At 52.7% G+C, this 22,633-nt stretch overlaps 1 protein-coding gene across 3 annotated transcripts in view; it reads right to left on the reverse strand.

The window, feature by feature from the left end:
* The window catches only part of KCNC4 (potassium voltage-gated channel subfamily C member 4), a 77,527-nt gene extending 73,636 nt beyond the window's left edge, over positions 1-3,891 (reverse strand). For 2 of the 3 annotated variants that reach the window (XM_054028702.1, XM_054028703.1), the window contains exon 1: positions 1,843-3,891. In XM_054028702.1, the coding sequence (XP_053884677.1) occupies positions 1,843-2,487 (645 nt within the window). In that variant the 5' untranslated portion in view covers positions 2,488-3,891. The remainder of the gene's footprint in view (positions 1-1,842) is intronic. The other variant, XM_054028704.1, reaches the window with a different exon arrangement.
* Positions 3,892-22,633: the final 18,742 nt, after the last annotated feature.

Here is a 22,633-nt window from a genome sequence, read left to right on the forward strand (position 1 = left end):
ATCCCAAACTTTTGCAAAATGCTGTGAGCTAGACGAATGGAAAGCATTACAGAAAAGAACCCAAGATCATTGCAGCTCTATGCTAAGTAGACTCCTATTATAAAGGGTAAGAAGGAGCCATTTTTACAGTCACTTGTCTACCTAGCTGCTCTATAGCCTCCCAGCCACTGCACCCAGGACATCAACCTCTGCTCCCAGTGAGCTATGCCCGAGGTTCCCTGGCAGCATTGGTGCTGCCACACCCGCTGGCTTGAAGTAGTCATAAAAAATACCAAACGCATGGTTTCCATCATCAGCACCTCGGCCTGGCAGGGGTAAAACAGGAGCTCAGGGTGAGGGAAATGCAGTGCAAAAAACTCCTAGGCAATTGTTTTCAGCAGAGTCTATTTTAGAGCAGCTCTCAAAGCCAGATCTCTCTCAGAGCCGAGACAGAGATTTGGTTCCCTCTTTAGAGCAGGTTTCTCTGGAAAGGCTGTCGCTGCCTAAGCATTTTATTCTGGCGTCTGTTGGGTTTCCCTTTTAGTTGAAAGGAAACACTCTCGAGGAGCATCTCACTCTCTGGGTTTGAGTGTGGTTCCTGCCAGGAGCAGGCTTGGAGCTTAGAGTCTATTTTTTGTTGCTGTTCCTTTTTGCACCTCCAAAATGTCAAAAACTCTTTTAGATCCGAAGCGTGTCAGCCTGTTGGTATTTACGAACTGGGTGTGACTAGGGAAACGGATGTGCGAATAGGAGCGGTCAAAGGAGCAGGGGTAGATGGGGACGTGCGTGGCAGCACATGTGTGTGTGTTTATATGAGTTGGTAGTGTGTGGGCTTGGAGAGGAGTGTGTGAAGAAAGGCACATGCTGGTGTGGGGGAGGATGAAGATGGGTGCAGCTGAACTTCTGTGGGATTGGGTAGGGATACACTATGTGTGTGTCTGTGTTGCTGTGTACACACGGATGGGGTCTGTGTTCATGCATATGGGGGTGTGTCTGTGCCAGTGTGTTAATCGATACGGATGCTGGTATGCGGGAGTGAGGGAACAGGCAGGAGAGTTTGTATGGGGATGTTCCATGTATTTGAATATGTACAGATGGGTGTGGGTGGGTGCGTTTGCATGAGTCCCCTTAATGTGCACAGATGTGTGTGTGAGAGAGACAGGCTTTGTGGGGGTGTGTTGTGGGTCTGTCCATGTCGGTGGGCATGGCTGTGAGAGCATTCCAGTCCTGGACTCCCTGCTGTAACCTTGTGACATTAAACACCGCTTTCAGCACGTAGATCCACCGAGAACGACAAGAGGAACTGGATAATCCACCTGCCTCTGGTGCCACCTGGAATTCTGCCAGGACTTAGGGCTGGCAAGGACTCTCCCTGGCAATCCCTCAGTCCCCACCGGCTGTGGGATGGCAGCCGGGGACATGTGTCGGGGGCTGGCTGCTGATCGTTCGGTGGGTGAAACCACCCTCTGTGCATGGCAGGAGAATTGGAGTATAGGAAGTTAGAGAAGAGCATGGGTGGTGGGAGGGAGGAAGAGTCAGCATCTCTCAGGGGGGAAACATGGGGAGGGCCTCAATGCAGCTCAGGTGGGATGGGGGAGATGAATGGGTGAACCAAGGCACTCATGGAGGGGTGGTAGATGAATGACAGGGTGAACCAAGCCACCCATGGAGGGGTGGTAGATGAATGACAGGGTGAACCAAGGCACCCTGGAGGGGTGGTAGATGAATGACAGGATGAACCAATGCGCCCAGGGAGCAGATCAATGAGGGGGGAACCAATGCATGTCAATGACCCTGCACCTGCTCCGATCCCCCTCTCTCCACCCCCACCCCCAACCCCGGGGTTGTCTCTCGCAAACTCACCCTTGCTGCCCTGGACGAGTAGGGATCCTCGAAGAGTGCCCACATCCTAGGCTGCCAGTTGCGGCAGCATCCACCCCCTCCTGTGGCCCCAGCAGCCCCCGGCGACCTGTCGTCCATGCCCAGGCGCTGGAGGGCCATCTCCCTGCCCCCTTCCTCCTCTGCCTCCTCTCCCCCTGCCCCGGGCTCAGGGCTCTCAAAGATGTCCAGCGCCTCCTCGGCATCGCGGTGCTGCCTGTAGGTCATCCAGCAGCAGGGCTCCACGTCGGTCTCGTCGATGCCCCAGTAGGTCAGCTCCTCCTCAAAGAGGGGCCCGCAGATGTCGGCGGGACAGTGCAGCTTGCCCGTGCGGTAGTAGTTGAGCACATAAGAGAAGATGCCCGGGTGGCGGTCAAAGAAGAACTCATTGCTCTTGCCATCAAAGTCAAAGTTGCTCTGGGCATCGGGGTCGGCCAACCAAGCCAGGCGGGTGCCAGGCAACGTCCGCAATGTGCTCTTGTAGGTCTCATGCCTGGTGCCCCCTACATTGATGGTGATCTTGTCCGACTCTTCCCCTTTGGCCATCTCTTCCTTCAGGCATGTTTTAGAGGGTGGTTTGTTCCCAGACTTGCGTCCACGGTACGATGAGACACACACCGAGCTGATCATAGATTTAGGTGGATGGGAAATGCCCTCTAAACACCCTTCCTCTAGTGAGGAGCTGGGAGGGAAGGGCGATTGTGGGGAGAGGCCTGGGAGAAGCTCAGATTTCTCTCTCCCCAACCTTAGACAGCTCTGCCCTTTGGCTGCCTCATCGATCCCTCTCCGCAGGAGGAGACGGGGCACAGGTGGTTGCTTTGGAGAGAAGGTAGGGGACAATATAATGGCCTGGCGCCCTTGCTCCAGACACCAGGAAACAGCAACAAGGAAATCCCCACCAGGAAGAGAAGAAGAACAGTGACAGAAGCTCCTGCCACTGAGATGCAGGCTGGAAAGTAGTGGCAAAGGCACTTTGATTAGGGGAACAAATAGATGTGGCTGTTGGGCAAGCCACAAAAACAAATCTGAGGAAGAAAGAGAGAGAAAAGGAGAGATTTCGACAGCAGCAGCAAGTGTCTGTCTTCCTCTCTTTGCTGGCGATGGCAAAAAAAAAAAAAAAATCAATCAATCCAAAAATCGGAGTCTTTGGGAAAAGATGGGAGAGCTTTGCTCTGCTTTCAAATAGATCTTAAAGTTTGGAAGAGCTGGAAGGAAAGTGACTGAGATCTATGCTCCGGGAAGATCTCTGTCTCTCTCTCTCCCTCTCTCTCTCACATACACAAGATGAGTAGAGACCTGGTCCTGTCTATATTTAGAGTAGTTGGTTCTCTGTGTTTATACTTCCCTCCAAGACAGGCTTAAGAACCAACAAGAACGGCTGGCTTTGGTTTATTCCACCTTCATCTGCTGTCAGACACTCCATAGAATCCGCTTCCCAGCAGACAGCACCGGATGCATCGGGATCCTGGATGGATGCTGAAGAAGAAACACAAAACTCGGCTGGATTTCCCCTCCAGGTGCGCTTCGGGGAGGGAAGGGAGCGGAGGGTTGGCTTGGGAGTCGCTAGGATCTGGGAGCCGGGTCAGTTTCAGACGGAGGCGCTGTAAACACACTGGCTAGGAGACTTGCCCGGTCTCTGTGTGTCTCTCTCTCTCCGAGCCTGGGTTTTTTTCAGCCCCGAGACGAGCTCACACGCGTGGATGGGTGGGATCCAGGAGCCGCTTGTTTATCGCTCGCTGCCAACTCACGGTCACTTTTTGCCTCGGCAGGAGGGAGGAAGGGAGGGAGGCGATCTGGTGGGGCTGGGCTGGGCTGTGGCAGCTGTAGCTTCCTCACACCCAAAGTATCCTCTTGCATCACCCAGCAGGCGCTGGCTTCCCGGGCTTGGGGCACGGGGATCTGTTGCTTCTTCTCTGTGCTCGCCACCTTTCCAGGCAGGGCGCCAGCGAGGGAGTGCTGCAGGTGGCAGCTGCGTCTGGGGTGGAGGCCGATCAGAGACCCGCGGGCCGCGGCACAGCCATGTTCTGGGGCTGGTTTGATGAAATGCCTCCGGCTGCTTGTTGCTTTTATACTCGGCTCCTGCCCTTCCAGCCAGCGCTAGCCCAGCCCCTCTTTCCTCTCCGGTTAACCCTTCCCGCACCGCCTCACAGCTCGCCTTGTATTGATCAGTCCAGCCCTATCCACCCTCATCCATCTCTACCCAGATAGAGATTTTACACCCCGGGACCATCTGGGGATCTGCCAGCACTTTACCCCGATGAATTAAGCCTGGCAACACTCCAGGGAGGGATGGAAATGTAATGATCTCCCTGGGGAAAAGGCAGCAGAGAGCTCTGGAGGGACCGGCCCAGGGATATCAAAGCCAGCTACTTCCAGAGGCTGGAGTAAAAGAGCCATTGACTTTCCCCACCCAGCTCCATCCACAGCCAGACTAATAGATGCCACCAGCAGACAGAATGGGCTAGATCCTCAGCTCGTGTAAATCTACACAACCCAGTTTGACCTTCTCAGAAGACAGTTAGCAGATAGTCTCCCGCTTTCCCTTATGCCCTGGAGCGCTGGCATGGGATGTGCCAACCAAGGTCTGTTGGCACTCCATTCCCTCCTAGCTAGCTGTGCCCTGCAAGGCAAAGGGCTCTTTATCCCTCCCGGGGTATCTTTCAAGATGCCGTGATGTGCCAGGGGAAATTTGAGGAAGGTTCAGAAAGTGCACTTTCTGCTGAAAATGCTCCCCCAGGGGAAAGCTGGACTGCTAGATGTTGGATGGGACCTCAAATCAAAACCTTCCTTTGGCTGGTTTCTAGTGACTGTCCAGGGAGAAGCTAAGGAGCCCAGGCACTTTTGGGGAAAGAATAAGGGACAACCTCCTTTGTCAAGGCCAGTGCCCACGGTCCTGGGTGAGCCATCTGCTCATGACCTGACTGGCACAGTGAGTGCTCAGCCCCTCTGCAAATCAGCCCATACAAATCAGCGGCTTACTGGTGCCATGTTTACCTACATAGTCATCTCTGGGCCTTTAGGATTGTGCAGCCAGGTCTGTAGGATCCCCACTGCAGCCTGCCGGAGCTCAAAACCCAATACAGTGCTGGCAATTTGGGCTGAGCGGGAGGCCAGGGCTTTCTGGAGGCTCTCTGGAGCAGGGCTAGGGGTAACCCCAGAGTTCAGGGAGTGAAGTCTTTCCTTTGAACGTATTGGGCTTTGGGATCCAGCCCACAGTCAGAGGGGAGATCCAGAATGGGCCACATGACTCTTCTGCCTCTGCAGGGAAGTGATGAATGGCACAGATGGCACTTTTCTCTCCAGCTAGGGGGTCATTGCATACGAGACAAGAAGGAAGTGGGTAATATGCTATGCAGAGGACACTTAATACAAAGCATGGGAAAGGTGCAATCTACACTCACTTCCTGTTCCCCTGAAACCCCTGGCTGCTGTGTGCGGGGTGGGGGGTGGCCAGCCCATGGTCCCAAATACACCTCCCTGGCAGTGCTGGCCCCTCCCTCCTTTGCTCTTTTTAGCATCCGCAGCCCAAGTACAGCTACCTCCTGCATGGGGTTGGAGGTACCTGGCATCCCTCTTTGTGGATCCACAGAAGGACGAGCATAATTTGGCCCTTAGGCTTGAGGGAAAAATGTTCAATTACGGAACAGGTATTAAAAAAAATCAAATGGCAATACTAGACCTAAACTACACCCCCCACACACACACTATCCATGGTTCACTCACTGCCCTTTGGGGGCCAGATCCTCAGCTGGTGTAAATCAGCATAGCGTTGTAGCAGTCAATGGAGCTACCCTAATTTACACCAGCTGAGGATCTGGCCCTGGGATGCTTTGAATGGGAAAGCTGCTATGGAAAAGCAAACGGTCTCTCCCCTTTCTATGCATAATAAATCTGTCATAACAGGCTATTCCTTGCCATCCTTAATGGATGGTTGGCCAGAATGAAGTAGGAGTGAAAGCTGAGGGATGGGACCCAAAATGACAAATATTTTACATTTATATAGTGCCTGTCATCCCCAGAGACCTTAATGCACTGAGCAACCCATACTCATGTGGCACTACTGGACTGCAGCCTCCTCTGGGGTGCAGGGAAGCAGCCAGCCAGAAAACTAGCTCACATCAGAAGGAGGAAGGGAACTTTTGGCCAAGGACACCTGTGCCAACCTGTGCTCTGTCCAAAAATGCCACCAGATCTTTAATGTGCATGCAGAAAGACAGTGAGCACATACTGTCTCCCCTGCAAGGTGCCCTTAAACTGAGTTCTATGCAGGTATCTACATCAGAAGGATGAAGGAAGGTGTCTCATTCATCTTTCAGATGAGATGTGAAACTGAGGTCTGGCCCACTTGGTCATTAAAGAGCTCATACAGTAGGAGAGGTGTATTAATCCCACTGCCCTGTTTAAATTCCAGATGATGTATTTACATGCTTCTGACCACAGTTGCAGTGGGATGGATTATTCTGCCTTACAGAAATAACTGTTCTTGCAGGAGTCAGTCGGGTCCCTGTTACACAGTCTTACAAGGTTTCTTTCCCCCCGCCCCTTTCAGTGTAGGAGCAAGTGTACAGTCTTTGAAGATATGCTCTTTTGCTATTAGTTTTTGTGATGCAGGTTTGCCTCAGGGCAGCTGTTGCAAATCACAGGAAAGTTTGCTCTATGCCCGAATCTCTCTAACTAGAGTCAGTTCTCAGGACTGAGTTCTCCCTCGGAACTGGGCATCGGTGTTTGGGCTGAGATTCTTGAGAGAGGGGATTGCTTGCATGCTGCTTGTGATCATCTCTGTTCTAGGACTGGTGTATATAGTGTAAATAAACAAGTTCCACTAAGAAAATACCCTGGCTCCATATCACTGATTTCTCCTCCAACAGGAAACTCAGCTGGAGGACCCAGATATCTGCTACAGCATAGCAAAGGGGCATTGATATTGCTGTTGTGACGAGTGTCCTTGTGAAGCCTGCAGGGTAGAGAGAATTATGGAGGCAGACAATTTAGAGAATAGACTATGGATAAAGCAGAAACCCAGGTTCTATTCCCAGCTCTGCAGGGTGACCTTGGGCAAGTTGTGTTCCCTTGCTGTGCCTCAATTTCCCCACCTGTAAAAAGGGACAGACCTCCTTTGTAAAGCACTTTGAGATCTACTGAGGAAGAGCACTAGATAAAAACTAGGTATAATTAGTGGTAGCTGTAGCACCCATTAGGAGGTGGGCCCTTCCCAAACGAAAGGAACAGCCAGGATGGGGACAGCTCATCCTAAGCCCCCCCCCCATCTGAATTTAGCTTTCCACCAGCCTTGTTGTGACTCCCGCTTGGGACCCTTCTCTCACTTCCTTCAATTCGCCCATTTCAGCTGCATCCTGGAAGCTCCCATTCAAAGGGGCAGGAAGGGGCTGGCAGAGGCTCTCCTTCCCCAGACAGCACTCCAGGAGGATGAGTTGCGTGCCTGCTTTCGGAGGGACAAAAAGAGGAGGGTGGACTGCACAGCCGGGGGGGCAGAAACCCTGGGAATGCCTTCAGGACTGGTGGAAATGCCTTTCATCTTCTGTGACAAGTGGCTCCTACAGGCTCCCATTGATGAGCCCAGAGCATTTGTCCCACTTGAGAAGGATACTTCTCTGAGAGTAAGTGTTACACCATAAATTAATAACCCAGTATCACCATCCCCACAAATTCAAATATCATGCCTGGCATTGGCCGCTGCTGGAAGACAGGATACTGAGCTAGATGGACCTTTGGTCTGACCCAGTATGGCCGTTCTTATGTTATGTTCTTATGCCAGATCACCAAAAATAATAATCAAAAAATCACAAGATTGTCTCAAAAATCAATAGTTTGGCTTAAAAAGAAGAAATTTAGGGTTCTTTTTCTTTGCCTTCTGGGTTCTGAGCCTTTAGGTCACATGCCGATCATATTTCCAGGGTGTTTTCCATCACCATGAGAGCTACATATGCACTTTTGTCTTCTAATGAAAGCCAAGATTTTCACACAACCACATGTCTCCAGGAGCTGGGGCTTTACTAGTCATACTTGGTGTGTTAAGACTTGCCAGAACATCGGGAGAGCTGGCCACACTATGAACCAGCTTCAACACTGAATATCTGTGAAGCTATGAGCCAGCGTCTCAGCTCAATGGGAACACACCAACCTACACCAGCTGGGGATCTGAGGCAGTATCTGAACTTTGTGATGACGGAAATCCAAACTCAGCTACATATCCAAGTTTTGCACATAGTCCTTATCCTTCTAAAAGGCCAGTTGGAAACCCTGGATCCAATCCCTCTGAGGTATTTAAAAGCCAAACATGCATCCAAAGCCAAGTTTTTGCAAATGGTTCTCGTAACAGAAGCCACTGGAGTGAGTGGAAAACGGCGCCTGGCATGTAACCCTAACCCCTGCAAGATCTGGGGCCTGGCAATAAAGATCCAACTCTTACCAGCCCTCTTGTGAGTCTACCCCCTTATTACAACCCCCTAATGGAATGAACCAAGAATGTGGATTAGTATAATTTCTGTTAGGATAGTAGCTAGTAACTTCTGAGATCCAGGAGGTAGTGTTTCTTAGTGGGCCGAGCACTGAACTGGGATTGAGAAGACCAGGGTTCTATTCCTTGTTCTGTCACTGTGTGCCCTTGGACAAGTCACTTCAACATTCTGTGCCTCAGTTTCCCCATCTATAAAATGGGGATAGTAACGTTGACTTCCTTTGTAAACCAGTTTGAGACCTGATGCAAAGCACTACATAAGAGCAAGGTATTATTATTGTGCGAGGTGCTGTACAAACACAGAGTAAGAGAGACAAGAGCCCACCCCAAAGAGCTTACAATCTACCGAGAAGAGGGCGGGTGGGATGGGAAATACCAGGTCAGAGTAGCAGAGATGGGAACAGAACCCAGGTGTCCCAAGTCCCTCTGCATAGGGACAAGGAAGGGGAATAAAACAGGATTGGAGCAGAAGGAAAGGAAGAAGTGAGTGGGCAAGGAGAGGAGGCGCACATAGGAAAGGGAGCAAGTGGAGAAGGGCGAGGAAGAGAGAAGGCTGGGTGGATGGTTGAAGGATGAAAAGCAGAGCTGCAGTGTGGGGGGGAGCAGTGTGAGTGCAGGAGGGGAGAGAAGCAGTGAACAAAGCACAGACGAGGTGGGGAGGAATTGAGAGAGTCAGGGCTGAAAAAGGATCGTGGGGAAGAAGGATGGGGGCAGGGCCAGCTCTAGGCTTTTTGCCGCCCCAAGCAAAAAAATTTTTGGCTGCCTCCCACCCCAGCCCTGGGCTCTCCCTCCCACCCGCAACCCCTGCTGCCCCAACTCTGGGCTCTTCCCCCCCACCCCACCCGCACCCCCTGCCACCCCAACTCTGGGCTCTTCCCCCCCACACGCCACCTGCACCCTCTGCCACCCCAGCGCTGGGCTTCCCCCCAGCAGCGCTGACTCTGCCCACTCCCCCTTCGCCTCATGCCGATCCAGCACTGGCAGGGTCGGGGTAAGCAGCGGGGCTCCCAGGCTGCGCCTCAGCCCAGGGTCCCTCCAGCTGGGGCTCCCGCCTCCAGGACCGGCTGGGACCAGGGAGGATCGAGCTGTGGGACCACCCCGGCAGGGGCTGAGGAGCCAGGACAGGGAAGCCCCAGAGGGAGCGGAGCCCCGGAGAGCGGGACCCGGGCCCCACACGGCAGTGCCCCGCCCTCTATGGCCCCGCTCCTGCTGCTGCAGCTGGCCTCTCTGCCGCAGTCCCTGGGGGACTCTGGCCGCTTCGTCCAGCCCCAGCTGCGGCGCTGTGGGGGGGGGCGGCCGCCCTGCGGCACCTGCAGATGGCTCCGTGTGCCCCGAGGGGTGGCCCCCTGCCCGAGTGTCCCGCGCTCGGAGTCCGCCCGGCCATAAGGTGCGGGCGCTGCTTCCCCACGCGAACCGCAGCGGCCACAGGGCGACCCGGAGCAGGACGCACTGCTGCTGCCAGGGCTCTAGGCTTTTGCTGCCCAAGCGCAAAAAAAAAAAAAAGGCTGGCTGGAATGCCGCCCCTGAAAGTGTGCCGCCCCAATCACCTGCTTGGTTTGCTGGTGCCTGGAGCTGGCCCTGGATGGGGGATAAGCAGAGAACTCAGGGATTAAACAGCAGAATCCGGGAATTAGACATGGGGAGCTTCATAGAAACACTCTGCCCTCTGGTGGGTTTGCGAGGATCTGAAAGTCCTTCATCCCAAAGAGATGGTGCTCAGCACCTTTGCATTGTAACAACCCCCCCACCCCAGTGTGGGAGGTCAGCAGGGGCAGAAACCAAGACCAGCTTCAAAGCACCCGGCTCTGCCACTTGGGCTAAAGGAATGACTCCACTAGTTGGCAGCAGTAGTAGGCTGTTATCTTCTATGAGGACCAGCCAACAAAGGGGCACACAACACACTGCTATTCCAACAGTCAGCAGAACAGAGCGGGCCCAAAGCAATGACTTCATGGCTCAGAAAGGGGATGAAACTCAAATATTTGCTGCTCACTCACTAATCACCAAAACTCAAGGAGCAGAGGGCATGGGAGTCTGGGAGCACTGGCCCTACACCCGCCTCCACCACCCCCCCCTCCCCCCCGCAAAGGGACCTCATGACCAGTGGAGAACCCTTCGTGGATCCAGGATGGTGGGTGTCATGGGGGGGATTTGTGCAAAGGACCCCAGAGGGCAGACAATCTCCCCTCACATTAGGTGCACTTGCCTCTGAGCCAGAACAGCTTCATGACGGATTCTGCAGAGCAATATAAACCTATACAGATTAGAATGGCGCTTAGGTTGCCAGTGTGACATGATGTAACATCATGTCAGGACAGGCAGGCTGGTGGAGGCAGGGCTCCATGGGTTGAGGCCCTCCCTGCTCTGGAGAACAGGCTCCTGGAATGCACAGCTCTTCTTGGCTGGCACGAGGAGCGATGCCATCACACACCTGCCAGGTCACCCTGTGATGTCAGCGGAGCTCGGCTTAATCGGGCTCCCGAATTGTTTACTCACCTCACCGCTCCCACCCAGGGCCAACATCCCAAAGGGCTTCTGAAACCCCCCACTGCACAATCTGCGTGTGCAAGACGCTACCCACGGGCCTCACATCCTCAACACGTTTCAGGACCACATAGAGGACCAGACCCTACTACAGCCGGGGCAGCTGCTTCTTTAGCTCAAGAGGCAGAGGTCAGTGCTGTAGGCAACTGGCAGGGGGGTTGTAGCAGCACGGGATGCATGCCAGATCCGTGCAAACACCCCAGGTGTGTTTCCAAGAGGCCCGGCTTTCTAAGTGTGCAAAGACGGCCTCGTGTGACTGACTTGGGTTCAGGTGCTGCATGAACTTGGGTAAGGCCCTTCATCCTGCCTGTAGGACAGGCAGAATAAGCCTTCCTTCCCCTGGCTTTTCTCTATCGAGTAGGAGCTCTTTGGAACAGAGGCGATTTCTCATTGCTGTGTGTACAGCATCTAACATGAGGAGACGCCTGTCTCAGGTGCTATGCTAATGCCAATCATCCTGGGAGGCTCCTACGCCGGCAGAGCCTGTGGCTGGTGGTGCAGGGCGCCCGTATCTTTTAAACGCGGCAGCGGCCCCATTTCCACTGCCTGTGCTGCTAATTTAATTGCTTCCCTTTATCAGTCCCCTTCCACTCGAGCCTCTGCTAATAGAGCCTCTCTTGGCTCTTTCCGCCACATAGGTCAGGGTGGCTCTTTATCGCCTCGCTCAATTACAGTCTTAGAAGCCACTTGCCGCTGCGGGATGGACTAACCTGGATCAGAGAGGAGACAGCCACGGGGAACGCAGCGGTTTGTCGTGAAAGGCTGCTCCAGTCTCTGAGGGTTTCAGTCTCTCATGCTTCCTGGGGCTACAGTAGGCATGGCCCTTGAAGAGAACAGGGGTTCCCCCCCCCTTGTGACTAATTATCTGTCTCCCATGTGAGGAGGTCACAGGCCAGAGGACAACCCAAAGATCAAAGTGCTAAGCTCAAAGGCCAACAAGCATTTCCCCCCTGAGTAAGATCTGCAGGGAGAAGGTAGGATCCTGTGGGAGACATGAGTCATGTTGAACTCTTTGGATTTGGAGAAACAAATCTCACCCCCTAGAGAGAAGGGATTTGTCTGCAGCTGCTGTTAGGAGTTATTTAACACACTGGCCAATGAGCTGGCCCCACTGGCTTACAGAAAGGCTATGGCCCCTCCCACTCACTGGCCAGCACACCTGAGCTAGCATGTGGGGGGTGCTGTGACTACCCCCTGGAGCAGAGCAGAAACCAAGGCAAGAGCTGTGCCTCTGCAGTGCCCTGGGGTGATGCAGCTCCAGACGGTTCCCATCTGTGCAGCCCATTAGATGTATAGACTCCCTAGGACACTTCTATAGAGGGTTTTTTCTTATCAAGTGCTAAGACGTCTCAGTCACTGGCAGCTTGTTCTTCAGCTTTGGACCCTGTTTCTGCCAGGGCTAGCGGCATCCAATGGGTCTGTGCCCCCACTGCCCAAGGGCTGGGGTCTATGCTCCTCAGAGGACTAGGGTCTGAATGACGTTCTATAGCTCAGGAGTGACTACACTGAAATTCATGGAGCTGTGCTGATCCACGCCAGCTGAGGATCTGGCCCACCTGTGTCCAAGAGTGAAAACATGGAGTCTGCCCCACTGGTCCTTGTCCAAAACTTCCTAGTGGCTGGCAGTGAGCCAGTTGTCTGCCTGGTTGCTGCCTTCCAGCCCAGAGGTGGCTGCATTTCAGTGGTATTTGGGGGATTCTATCCTAAATTCTTGCAGCTCCAATATGGCGCGTGTCCCTAGGCATGCTGGGCTAGATCCTCGGCTGCTGTAGCTCATGGAAGCGCCATGGCAATGTTCCTAATTTATAACCCACTGTGGATCTGGTCCCTTGTATTCAGCCTTTCTTCCTCATTCAGTCGCCGTCACCCCCCACCCCCACCCCGATGGATGGGGATTGATCCTCTTCTTTCTCAGGATGGTGAAAATCAGGAGTAACTCCGGGGAAGCGGAAGGATTTACACCCATTTTCAGTGGGTGTAAGTAAAGAGGGAATCAGGCCCTCAGTGTTTTACTGGTTGGCCTTTTCAAATCCAAATAACTCCACGATTCTATTACAAAGGCCTATTACCTGGGCTGCTGGGGTTGGATTTTGGGGCACTAAACATCCCATGGATTTTTTCCCAAGAGCAAGACCTGGTGGCCAGGTCAAATTCCACCCAGGTGAAATACATCCTGCTGCTCTAAATTCTGCCTGCACTTTCAAACGGACGCAGTAGTCTTCCTGGCCTTTGGCCTGTTGCTGTGCACTGTTAAGTGGGAGCCATGCTTCATCCTAGAAGTGGCTGCATTTTGACGCTTGTATGTATGATTTAGTTGGGGATTGGTCCTGCTTTGACTAGATGACCTCCTGAGGTCCCTTCCAACCCTGATATTCTATGATTCTATGATACAGGGCCACATCCTCAGTTGGTGTAAACCAGTGTAGCTCCACCGACGAAGCGGTGCTGGTTTACACCAGCTGAGGCCTGTGGCCTGTAATTTGCAGGTCCTGTGATGACGTGCTCTGAGATCGCGTAGGAAGGAAGGCCCAGAATCTCAGGAGGTATTTTGGCTCCTCACTTCCACTAGTTGGAGTTTCTGGGCCAAAGTCGCTATGAAAATTAATAGTTTCTTCTGTTATCACAGAGTCGAGGGCATTTTTGTGTGTGTTCTTTTAATGTGAACACACACCATGGCAAGGATGAGTGAGGAAAGTGACTGACTGTCATTTGCAAATTTCAGACACAGCAGTGAGTCCTAACAGCTCATGCAATTTGTGCAGTGAAGTGGCTCCTAGTGGTTTTTTTTGCAGGGAGAGGGCGCCCCCTTGTGGCTGGAAGTGGTTTAGACAGACGTGTCAACTCCACCTGTGGTTTAATCATCCTAACCACCCACACGCTACAGCTTTGGGCGGGAGGAAAACTCTCTGAGGCTCCCCTCCTGGAGTCTACCTGGGATCGTTCTGCCCCACCAGCATCCCTAGGGCAGGGATATACCTCTGAGCAAGCCCTGTGGCTCTAAAATCCCCTGTTTCCCACCCCCAACCTCTTGGCAGCATCTCCCAGTGGCTGGCTTAGGTGGCTCCCTGCCTAATGTGGTGGCTTTTGTGCACCCCAATCTTAGGTGCCTGTCTCTTCCCCATTCACTGATGAGCCTAAGCATATAACTCAGGCTTAGGGGGCCCCATTGTTCTTCCAATGGTTTTCTAGGCATTTAAAAGTGAGGGCCGGTAACATTGTATTGCCACACCTAAGTCCCTGTGTACTGAGACACAGGGGAGCTGAGTCTACTTGGCCCATATTACAGGCAAGCCACATTGTGACTGTACGGGGGCTGAGAATGGACATGACTCAGGCAAACAGTCCTGAGACCAAAGAGGGGTGGTTGAGTTCATACCACAGACACACCGCCGAGTCCCCAGGAGCGGAGAGGGGGCCTGCTGAATGCCACAAGCACGGAGATCACTGGGGAATGCAGAATAGGCCCCATCAGTGCATGCCAGAGCCTCACCCCCGAAAGCAGGGTGGGGAATTGAGAACAATCAGTCTCACTGCATGCCCTAGCAGAGCCCTGAGCCTGGGATGTCCAAATGGGGGTGTGAGAGGCATTCTGGAGCTCCCCTTTCCCTGTGCTCCTATGGGGTGAGGGGGAGGGCAGGATGAGAAGAGCGCTATACAAGCTCTAGCAAGTAATGGTGCAGTGATTGGGCGCTGCTCATGAAGCCTGCCCGCCCATTCTGCACTTCCCGTCGCTTTTCCCTGTGTGCCTTCTCCACAGCTCCAAATGCTTCTCTGACTGTCTGAGCTTTCTCCAAAACGAGTCTCATCTCATCTTCTGGGAGAACCCCATTGCTCCTGCAGGCGCCAAGTGCCAGCCAGTTCAAGCAATTCTCTGCCTCATTTATGAGTTTGTGGATTCTACTGCCATGGTTATATGCTTTCCTCAGAGCCTGGCTGATGACTGAAGGACCATATAGGAGATCATATGGCAATAGACTGAGCTCATTAAGTATTATTTGTACTGGCTGAAGGCCCTGACCCCCTGTGCTAATTGCTGTACAAATACCTAAAGAGATGGTCCCCACACACACACAGACACAGACATATAGGGTGATAGACAGACAGACAGACGGTTTATTGGATGGATGGATGGATGGATAGATATTTATACTCTCCATTTAACATCTCCCTTTTCTGTCACTGCAGCCAGATCCCTCCTTCAGGCTCAATCTGTATTGCCCTTATAAGCATTGCTGTGACCCTTTAAGTGCCCACTGGCAAAGGGGTCGCTGTTCTGGATCAGCAGCCCGTGGCTGGCCTGAGAAACTCACTACACCCAGCACGTTCCTGTCACTGTATTTATCTGTAAAGAATGCTATGTGAGATCTACAATGAAAGCCAGGATCACATTGACCCTTATCATGGCGTGCTGTATGGATGGACGATATTTCAGAAGTTGTGTCTATGTACTAGACATATGCTTTAAAACCTGTATCACAGGCAGAGCCGGCAAACAGGTCTCCCCCACACAGGAGAGAAAAATGTGTCTCACTCTGTCATGTGTAACTGAAGCATTGTAAGGCAACACAATAGAAGCCCATTTGCACATGACTCAACATGAGGTTGTGAAGTCAACATGAAGCCACCAGACAGCATGGAATAGACATTAGGGGGGGTTTACTGACTCGGGGGAGAGCAACGATGGAGTATAAGGGGACATCTTTATCTAATCGCGGAGGTAGCCAAAAAGACAGCACTTTTTGCATCCAGGGATGGAGTTAGTGGGTGGTTGTTTTAAGTGATAACCTACTTTAGACAAGGATTCCAGCCTGGTAAAGTTAAGTTTTGACTTCAAGAAGCGTGTTATACTTTTTGTTTTAAATGTAACCATTTCCGCTTCCATTATCCATATTCGGTGTCTCTTAAATCTTAATCTTTGATAAAACACGTAGGATTGTTCCACTATAAATCTCTCTCCGTGCAATGTGGTTATAAAGGACCAGATCCTGCATTGTACTAATCAAGCTGCGAACAGCAAACCTGGTAATTACTGTGAGTGTCCAGTGACAGGGGCCGGATACTACAGGGGGACACTTTGTGAGGGGATTGGGGTACACCGAAAAGCACAGTCGGGGCTGGCAGAGCTGAGGAAATGGAAATGGAAGTGGCTAACAGACTAGGGGCGTCAGGGAGCTGACCCCAGTTAAGTACCAGCAAGCCTGTCTCTCACTGAAGCCGGGGGGGTAACACGGTGGCTCACAGTCCTGGGTGCCCCAAGATAGCATCACAGCTGCTCCTGTTTTTTGTGTGACATCCCGGTTCCCCGAAGCTTTGAGTTACCCAGACACGGATCGCAAGAAAAGAAGTCCAGGAGGCAGCGCTTGGTAAGAAGAGACCTTTAATGGGACTCAGTTATGGTTGTTACAGTATCTCTCTCCTACTACACATTTTCCTGCCGGCACAGGGTGTGCTTTGTAAATACACCGGCTATGTTCTACGTGAGACGACGAGTTCTGTGCTTTGCCCTGTACAATAGGGGTTCGTCAGATATGTGCTTTCCAAAGTTTAATCACCACAGCAGCTCACACAAACACACCACAGCCACTCTAAGGGCTCTTCTCTGCTACAGTTGGGGCCATCTCACCATGGGGCATGCTGGCCTAAAGGCCTTGCTACTCAGGGTCAGCCCTTGGCTCACCAGCAACTAGACCTCTTCCCCATCTCCCTCCCCTGCTTCTTGGCCCTTGTTTCTGCTCCTCTGGGGCCTGAGCTAAAGTTCTTGGAAGCCGATGGGAGTCTATCCATTGTCTGCACTGGCGATCAGGCCCTTGGTTTCCAAATGCAAAGGATTCTGGGACATACACCAGGCACCGTGTTTGCCACTCCGCAGTACCACAGTGCCTGCTAGGCTCAGGACAGGAAGACCCCAGGCTTAGGGGAATGGAAAGACTCCCATTGATTCCCAAAGCCTTTTGGTTTGTAGGAATATGTCTACGCTGCAAGTCGTGGGGTGTTTGCAGCACAGGTAGGCATACTCCTGCTAGCTTTAATCTAGCTGACATGGGTAACAATAGCAGTGTCAACATGGTGGCAGGGGCTAACAATGCAAATACGTATCCAGTCTCCCCAGCAAGCTTGTCTTTGGGCAGCTGGCCCCCGCCAAATCCCTGTCTTCATTCCTATGATTACCGCTATGCCTACCCACCTGCAGTGTAAACAGAACTTGCATCAGGTAGCTGGCCTGGTGGGTGCTGGGTCTGTAATGGCACCCCAGCTCACTTCACTCCCACAGGGTCTCATTGTCTAGGAGTGAACAGAACCAGGAGCTGAGGAGCAGTTCAGAACTGGTCTGGGGGTGAAGTAGGCAGCCCTGAAGGTTCCCCCTCTACCAAGGGTTGTGGTGGAGTCTCCATCACTGACCGTTTTTAAATGGAGGAGGGATGTTTTTCTAGACGATCTGCTCTAGAATTTATTTTGGGGAAGTCCTACGGCCTATGCAATACTAGGGTTACCATACGTCCTCTTTTTCCCTGACATGTCCGGCTTTTCGGCAGTCAAACCCCAGTCCGGGGGGAATTGCCAAAAAGCCGAACATGTCCGGGAAAATGGCAGCTCTGCTCCTCCCCTGACTCTTCGGCTCTGTTTAAGAGCCGAGCTGCCCAAGCGCTATGGGCTTCAGGCAGCCCCCTTGCCTCCGGACCCCAGCTGCCGGCCGGGCACTTCCCCTCCCGGGCTCCGGTGGTGCAGGGTCCGGAGGCACAGGGGCTGCCCGAAGCCGGTAGCGCTCGGGCAGCCCGGCTCTTAAACAGAGCCAAAGAGTCGGGGAGGAGCAGAGCTGCCGCGGCTGGAGGATCTGCTCCTCTTCTGCTCTGTTTAAGAGCCGGGCTGCCCGAGCGCTACCGGCTTTGGGCAGCCCCTGTGCCTCCGGACCCTGCGCCGCCGGAGCCCGGGAGGGGAAGTGCCTGGCTGGGGGCGCAGGGTCCGGAGGCATAGGGGCTGCCCAAAGCCCGAGCGCTACCAGCTTCACGGTTTGCTGGGCAGCCTCCAGACCCTACGCCCCCGGCTGGGCGCTTCCCCTCCCGGGCTCCAGCTGTGCTGGGGAAGCGCCGGCCGGGGGCGCAGGGTCTGGGGGCTGCCCGGCAAACCGTGAAGCTGGTAGCGCTGGGGCAGCCCTTTCCCCGTGGCTGGGAGTGGGAGGGAGGAGGGGGCAGAGTTAGGGCGGGGAAGGGGCGGAGTTGGGGCGGGGCCAGGGCCTGTGGAGGGTCCTCTTTTTTTATTTATTAGATATGGTAACCCTATGCAATACAGGACTTCAGACGAGATGATCACCATGGGCCTTTCTGGCCTCGCAATCTATCAGCCTATGAGGTGCCCCTTACGACTGCCTCCTTCGCGCAAGGACACCCCTGGCCAGGAAGATTCCCCGCTAGGCAGGATGAAAGGCAGAGGATGCAGAGAGAAAATCTACAATAATAAACTCCACAAGATAGTGAGATCTGGCTCCCGTCTAAACGACCTGAGCAAAACACGAGCAAGGTAGGGACTGTGGGATCAGCTGAGTGCAATGCTGAGTCACCAGGTCCTCTATAGGTAACGGCACAGGGGGATGGCATCACCCAGTAATACTGCACAAGGCCAGTAGGGAGAGATGTGGAGACACGCTCACTCTGTTCTCGCAGTGGCAGAAATGGCATCCAGTTTGTATTGTTCCCAGAGGAATTACACCACCTATTCAGCCACTAACAGGTATTGACAAAGACAATGATGATCTACAATATGTTACTAAAAGCACCGTGCATGGGAATGTATTGCCGGAAACCATTACCCACCCCACTTACTGCCACCTGGATAGAAATATCACTTTGCAGAGGGGCTGGGCTGCCACTCGGTCCTGCCAGTGGTTTAGCAGCAAAAGGCAAAATCAGCTGTCTGTTCGGGGGACACTTAGCAGAGTCAGACGCAAGCTCCCAAAATCCTGGATCTGGATTCTGAACATCTCCAAAGTTCAGATCTAGAGTTTTGTAAAGAACTGGACCATGTACTAAACCAGGATTGGGATTTTGACCTCCCCACTCTCCCAAGGTTGGAAGTGTTGGGGGGGGGTGGGGGGTATTTCATCCTCATTAAAAAGATAGGGGTGTGGTGGGGTAGCTGCCCCACACGGGCAGGAGAAGGGTTAAGGCATCCTTGGAGAGGCTGCGCAGAACCCAGCCAATTAGGAAAGGTTTATTGGGAGAGCCAATCAGGAGAAGGCTTGCTGGAGCAGCCCATATATAAAGGGCTGCTCAGCAGAGCAAGGGGCAGTCTCTTCCTGGAGGGCAAACGGGGAGGACTGTCTGCTGAGGAGCACGGGAGATACTGTGGGGCTGGGCAGGGCAGGATAGGGCAGCTGGTGAGAGTGGAGTTACAAACAGTGCTGGCAGCTCCCAGGCAGGCTGTGCAAGTCGGCCAGGCCTTAGAAAGTCAATTCTTCCTTAGAGGCTATTGTGCTTGTCGAAGTTGTATCCTGTGCTCGAGTAAACCAGCCTCCCCTCAGCAGACAGGTGCCAGCTAAGTGTCCCCTCAAGGATAGGTGGGGACACTTTCTGAGAACACCCCTTATTGCTCCCCAATCCTCACTGACCCCATCCCACGCCACAGGGTTTCAACCTATCAAATTTTTGCAATCAGAAAAAAAAAAGTGCATGCAGTCATAATATTGGCTCATCCTCATGTCTGAGAGAGCGTGATAGAAATTGATCATTGGCCATAAAACCCTGCAGCTGATCAGCTTTAACCCTTCCCCTGCCAGGGAGAGAGCAAGATCTGGGAACGTACCCTAGGCCACGTTTGCTGCTATAAACAGGCTAAAGTTGGTTGTTAATAGAAACTGAAGAGTGGCTGGATTACAGAAAAGTCTTAACATAACACACACGTAGCATCTATGAACCATAACACACACACACACACACACGGTGACTGCATACAGCACCTAACACTTAAACCCCGCCCCGAACATAATATCTAGCAAACGCCACAAGCAATACTGTACTTCCACGGAAAAGAAATGAAGGCAGTTCCCCCTTGTGGTTCCCCACTGTGGGCAGTGTGGCAGGGCAGCTGCCAATCACACACTAGAATAAGAAATTATAAATATCTCAAATATACAATGAAAATAGATCTGTACAGCACTGAGAATGAAAATAGCCCACGGGTCACTTTGGAATATGTTCGGCATTTAACAGAATTTACACCAACATTTACAGAGTAAATATACAATAGAAATAGAAACTATAGATTACTATGTATATATGTATATAGGTGACAGAGCTGTTCTTCATCTTTCTACCGCCACGGCTGACACACCACAAGAAGAGGGAGGGGGACTGAGTGGATTGGTTGCTGGCTGGAAAGCGTTAACTCAGCAGATGGTGGGCGAGATCTCTAGCTGGCATAAATCAGCATTGTTTCATTGAAGTGGCTGGAACTACGTGATTTTACACCAGTTGGGGATCTGGCCTCATTGACATTGGGGATTGCTTGGGGGTGAACCGACTCCAGTGGAACGACGACTGATTTACACCAGCTGGGGATCTGGCCCCATTGACTCCAATGGAGCGACACTGATTTGCACCAGCTGATAGCCTGGCCTGGTGGCTCTACAGACACAGACCGGGAAGGCTACACCAGGTATAATGCTTGTGCTCCTTTGATAATCCCCTGCTTGGGATCCTGGGGCCCACTGGGAGCAAAAAGACCTGGAGGGGGAGCAATAGAGGGAGTTTGGAAGGACCCGCCCCCAATGGGCATATTATTCCATGACTGAGCACGAGGTGATTCCTTGGACCTTTCTCTAAAGCAGCTGGTGCTGGGCCCTGGGGGAGGTGGACTCTGGTCTGATGAGGTGAGGCCATTCCTGTGTTCCTATGCACTGTGAGAAGGAGAGAGAGAAAGACACAAAGGGATGGAGAGAGGTGGCTTTGATTCTGCCTGCACATGGCCAGCTGTCCCAGCAGAAGCCCTCTACAAAGCTCCCCAGGGACAGGGACTACGAGCTGCAAGCAGAACGGACTCTGCTCTGATGCCATTGACACCCTGCTCTCCCCTGCACTTCTGTCCCGTCTGCGGCTCTCCTGGTCCTGCGGAGTGGGGTCAGATGACAGGTTTGCAATTCCAGGCTGAGGTACTGCTCAGCTGAGCGATTCAAATGCCAGGCCTGAGTCTCCCCTCAGTGCAAGTCAGGGGTAACGCTATGGAAATCCGGGAAGAGATGCCAACGTAAATGAGAGCAGAAAAAAAAAAGGGAGGTCCCGGTCACAGCTGGTGCAAATCACTGAAGTCAAAATGAGATTTCCACCAGCAGGGGACCTGGCTCTGTGTTTCTCCCATGAAGTTTGGAAAAGAGCCAATTCCTAACCCTTCTGATTCCCACTTGGGTTTAAATTCTCTCTCATCTGAAGTGGAAATATCTTAGGGATGCTGGCATCTATCGAGCAGCTAATGGACACGGAACTGGATCCTTCCAGGGCCATCCTGCAGCTGCTCCATCCCCATCTGGAAGCAAGTGCACCAGCTAGGCAAAACCAGCCTCAGATGCAAAGAGCTCAACTCTGCACAGGGCATGTCCATCACTTTCACTCTGCTCCGAAGGGTAGCAGGACCCACATGGTGACTCCTAATGCATCGCCCAGGAAAACAAGGTGAATCGAGAGAAAGAGTCTTCACGGTGATGGTACAAAAGCCAGAGAAAGTGACACAAGCCTTAGTGGCTTGTGGGAACCCAGTGGGTCCTACTGAGCAGAAGTGAAATGGTGTTTGAGTGTAAACGGGTGGGGGTGGGTCTGATTTGCATCTCACGCAATCTTTTTTTAGTGTGTTTATCCTCAACCCCCTGCGAGGTAGAGCAGTGCTGTCACAGCTGGAGAACTGAGGCACAGGGAGACAAAGGCCCAGATCCTGAAAGGTATTTCTGTTGATTGCAATGGGAGTTAGGGGCCCAAATACCTTCCAGGATTGGGGCCTGAGGGACTTGCTCAAGGTCCCACAAGACGTCTGTGGCAGTGCAAGGAATGAAGGTCTGTCTCCCACGCCATAGGCTAACACCCTAACCCAAAGGCAGCAGAAGCTTGCTTTGAATGGGGGTGGAGGGATGGGAGGGAGGCCAGTGAGCATGCAAAGCCAGTGTAACTTACCCCCCTGGGGCAAGATCTCCAGCTGGTGTAAACTGGAATAATGACTGTGAAATCAGTGGAGCTACACTACTTTACACCAGCATGGATTTGGCTCGTTGGACCCAATTCTGATCTCATCTATACCAGTGCAGATCAGGAGTGTCTCCACTGGCATCAATGGAGTTACACCAGGATAAAACCACTGTCAGATCAGAATCAGGCCCGTTTGGCATTCTGTGCAGCCCTCATTCAGCTCTGACGTGAGCAGGTGGAGCTTCCACTGAAAGCAATTGGAGCCGTACCCACTTAAGCTTGAATATGACCCCAATATATTAGAGAAGGGTTGGGAGCACAAAACAAAGGAGGGGGATGTTCTACTTCATCGTATACCCATTTGCTAGTTGTCTCTCCAGCTACGCGCCGTTCTGACCCATGGTACATAAGTCACCCTAACTGAATGCCACAGTGGTGCATGAACACAACATTATGGACACATTGTTTCTGACTCAGAAGATTGCAAGGGAGATGTACCCCTTGCCTGTGGTTGCCGAGTCATGTGACCTTAGCTTGGAAAAGCACCATGGGTGGCTTAGGGGAGAACTGATTTTTAGTGCAGGGATGGGTG

The sequence above is a fragment of the Malaclemys terrapin genome, chromosome 4 (assembly GCF_027887155.1).
Source record: "Malaclemys terrapin pileata isolate rMalTer1 chromosome 4, rMalTer1.hap1, whole genome shotgun sequence".
Lineage (NCBI taxonomy): Eukaryota > Metazoa > Chordata > Testudines > Emydidae > Malaclemys > Malaclemys terrapin.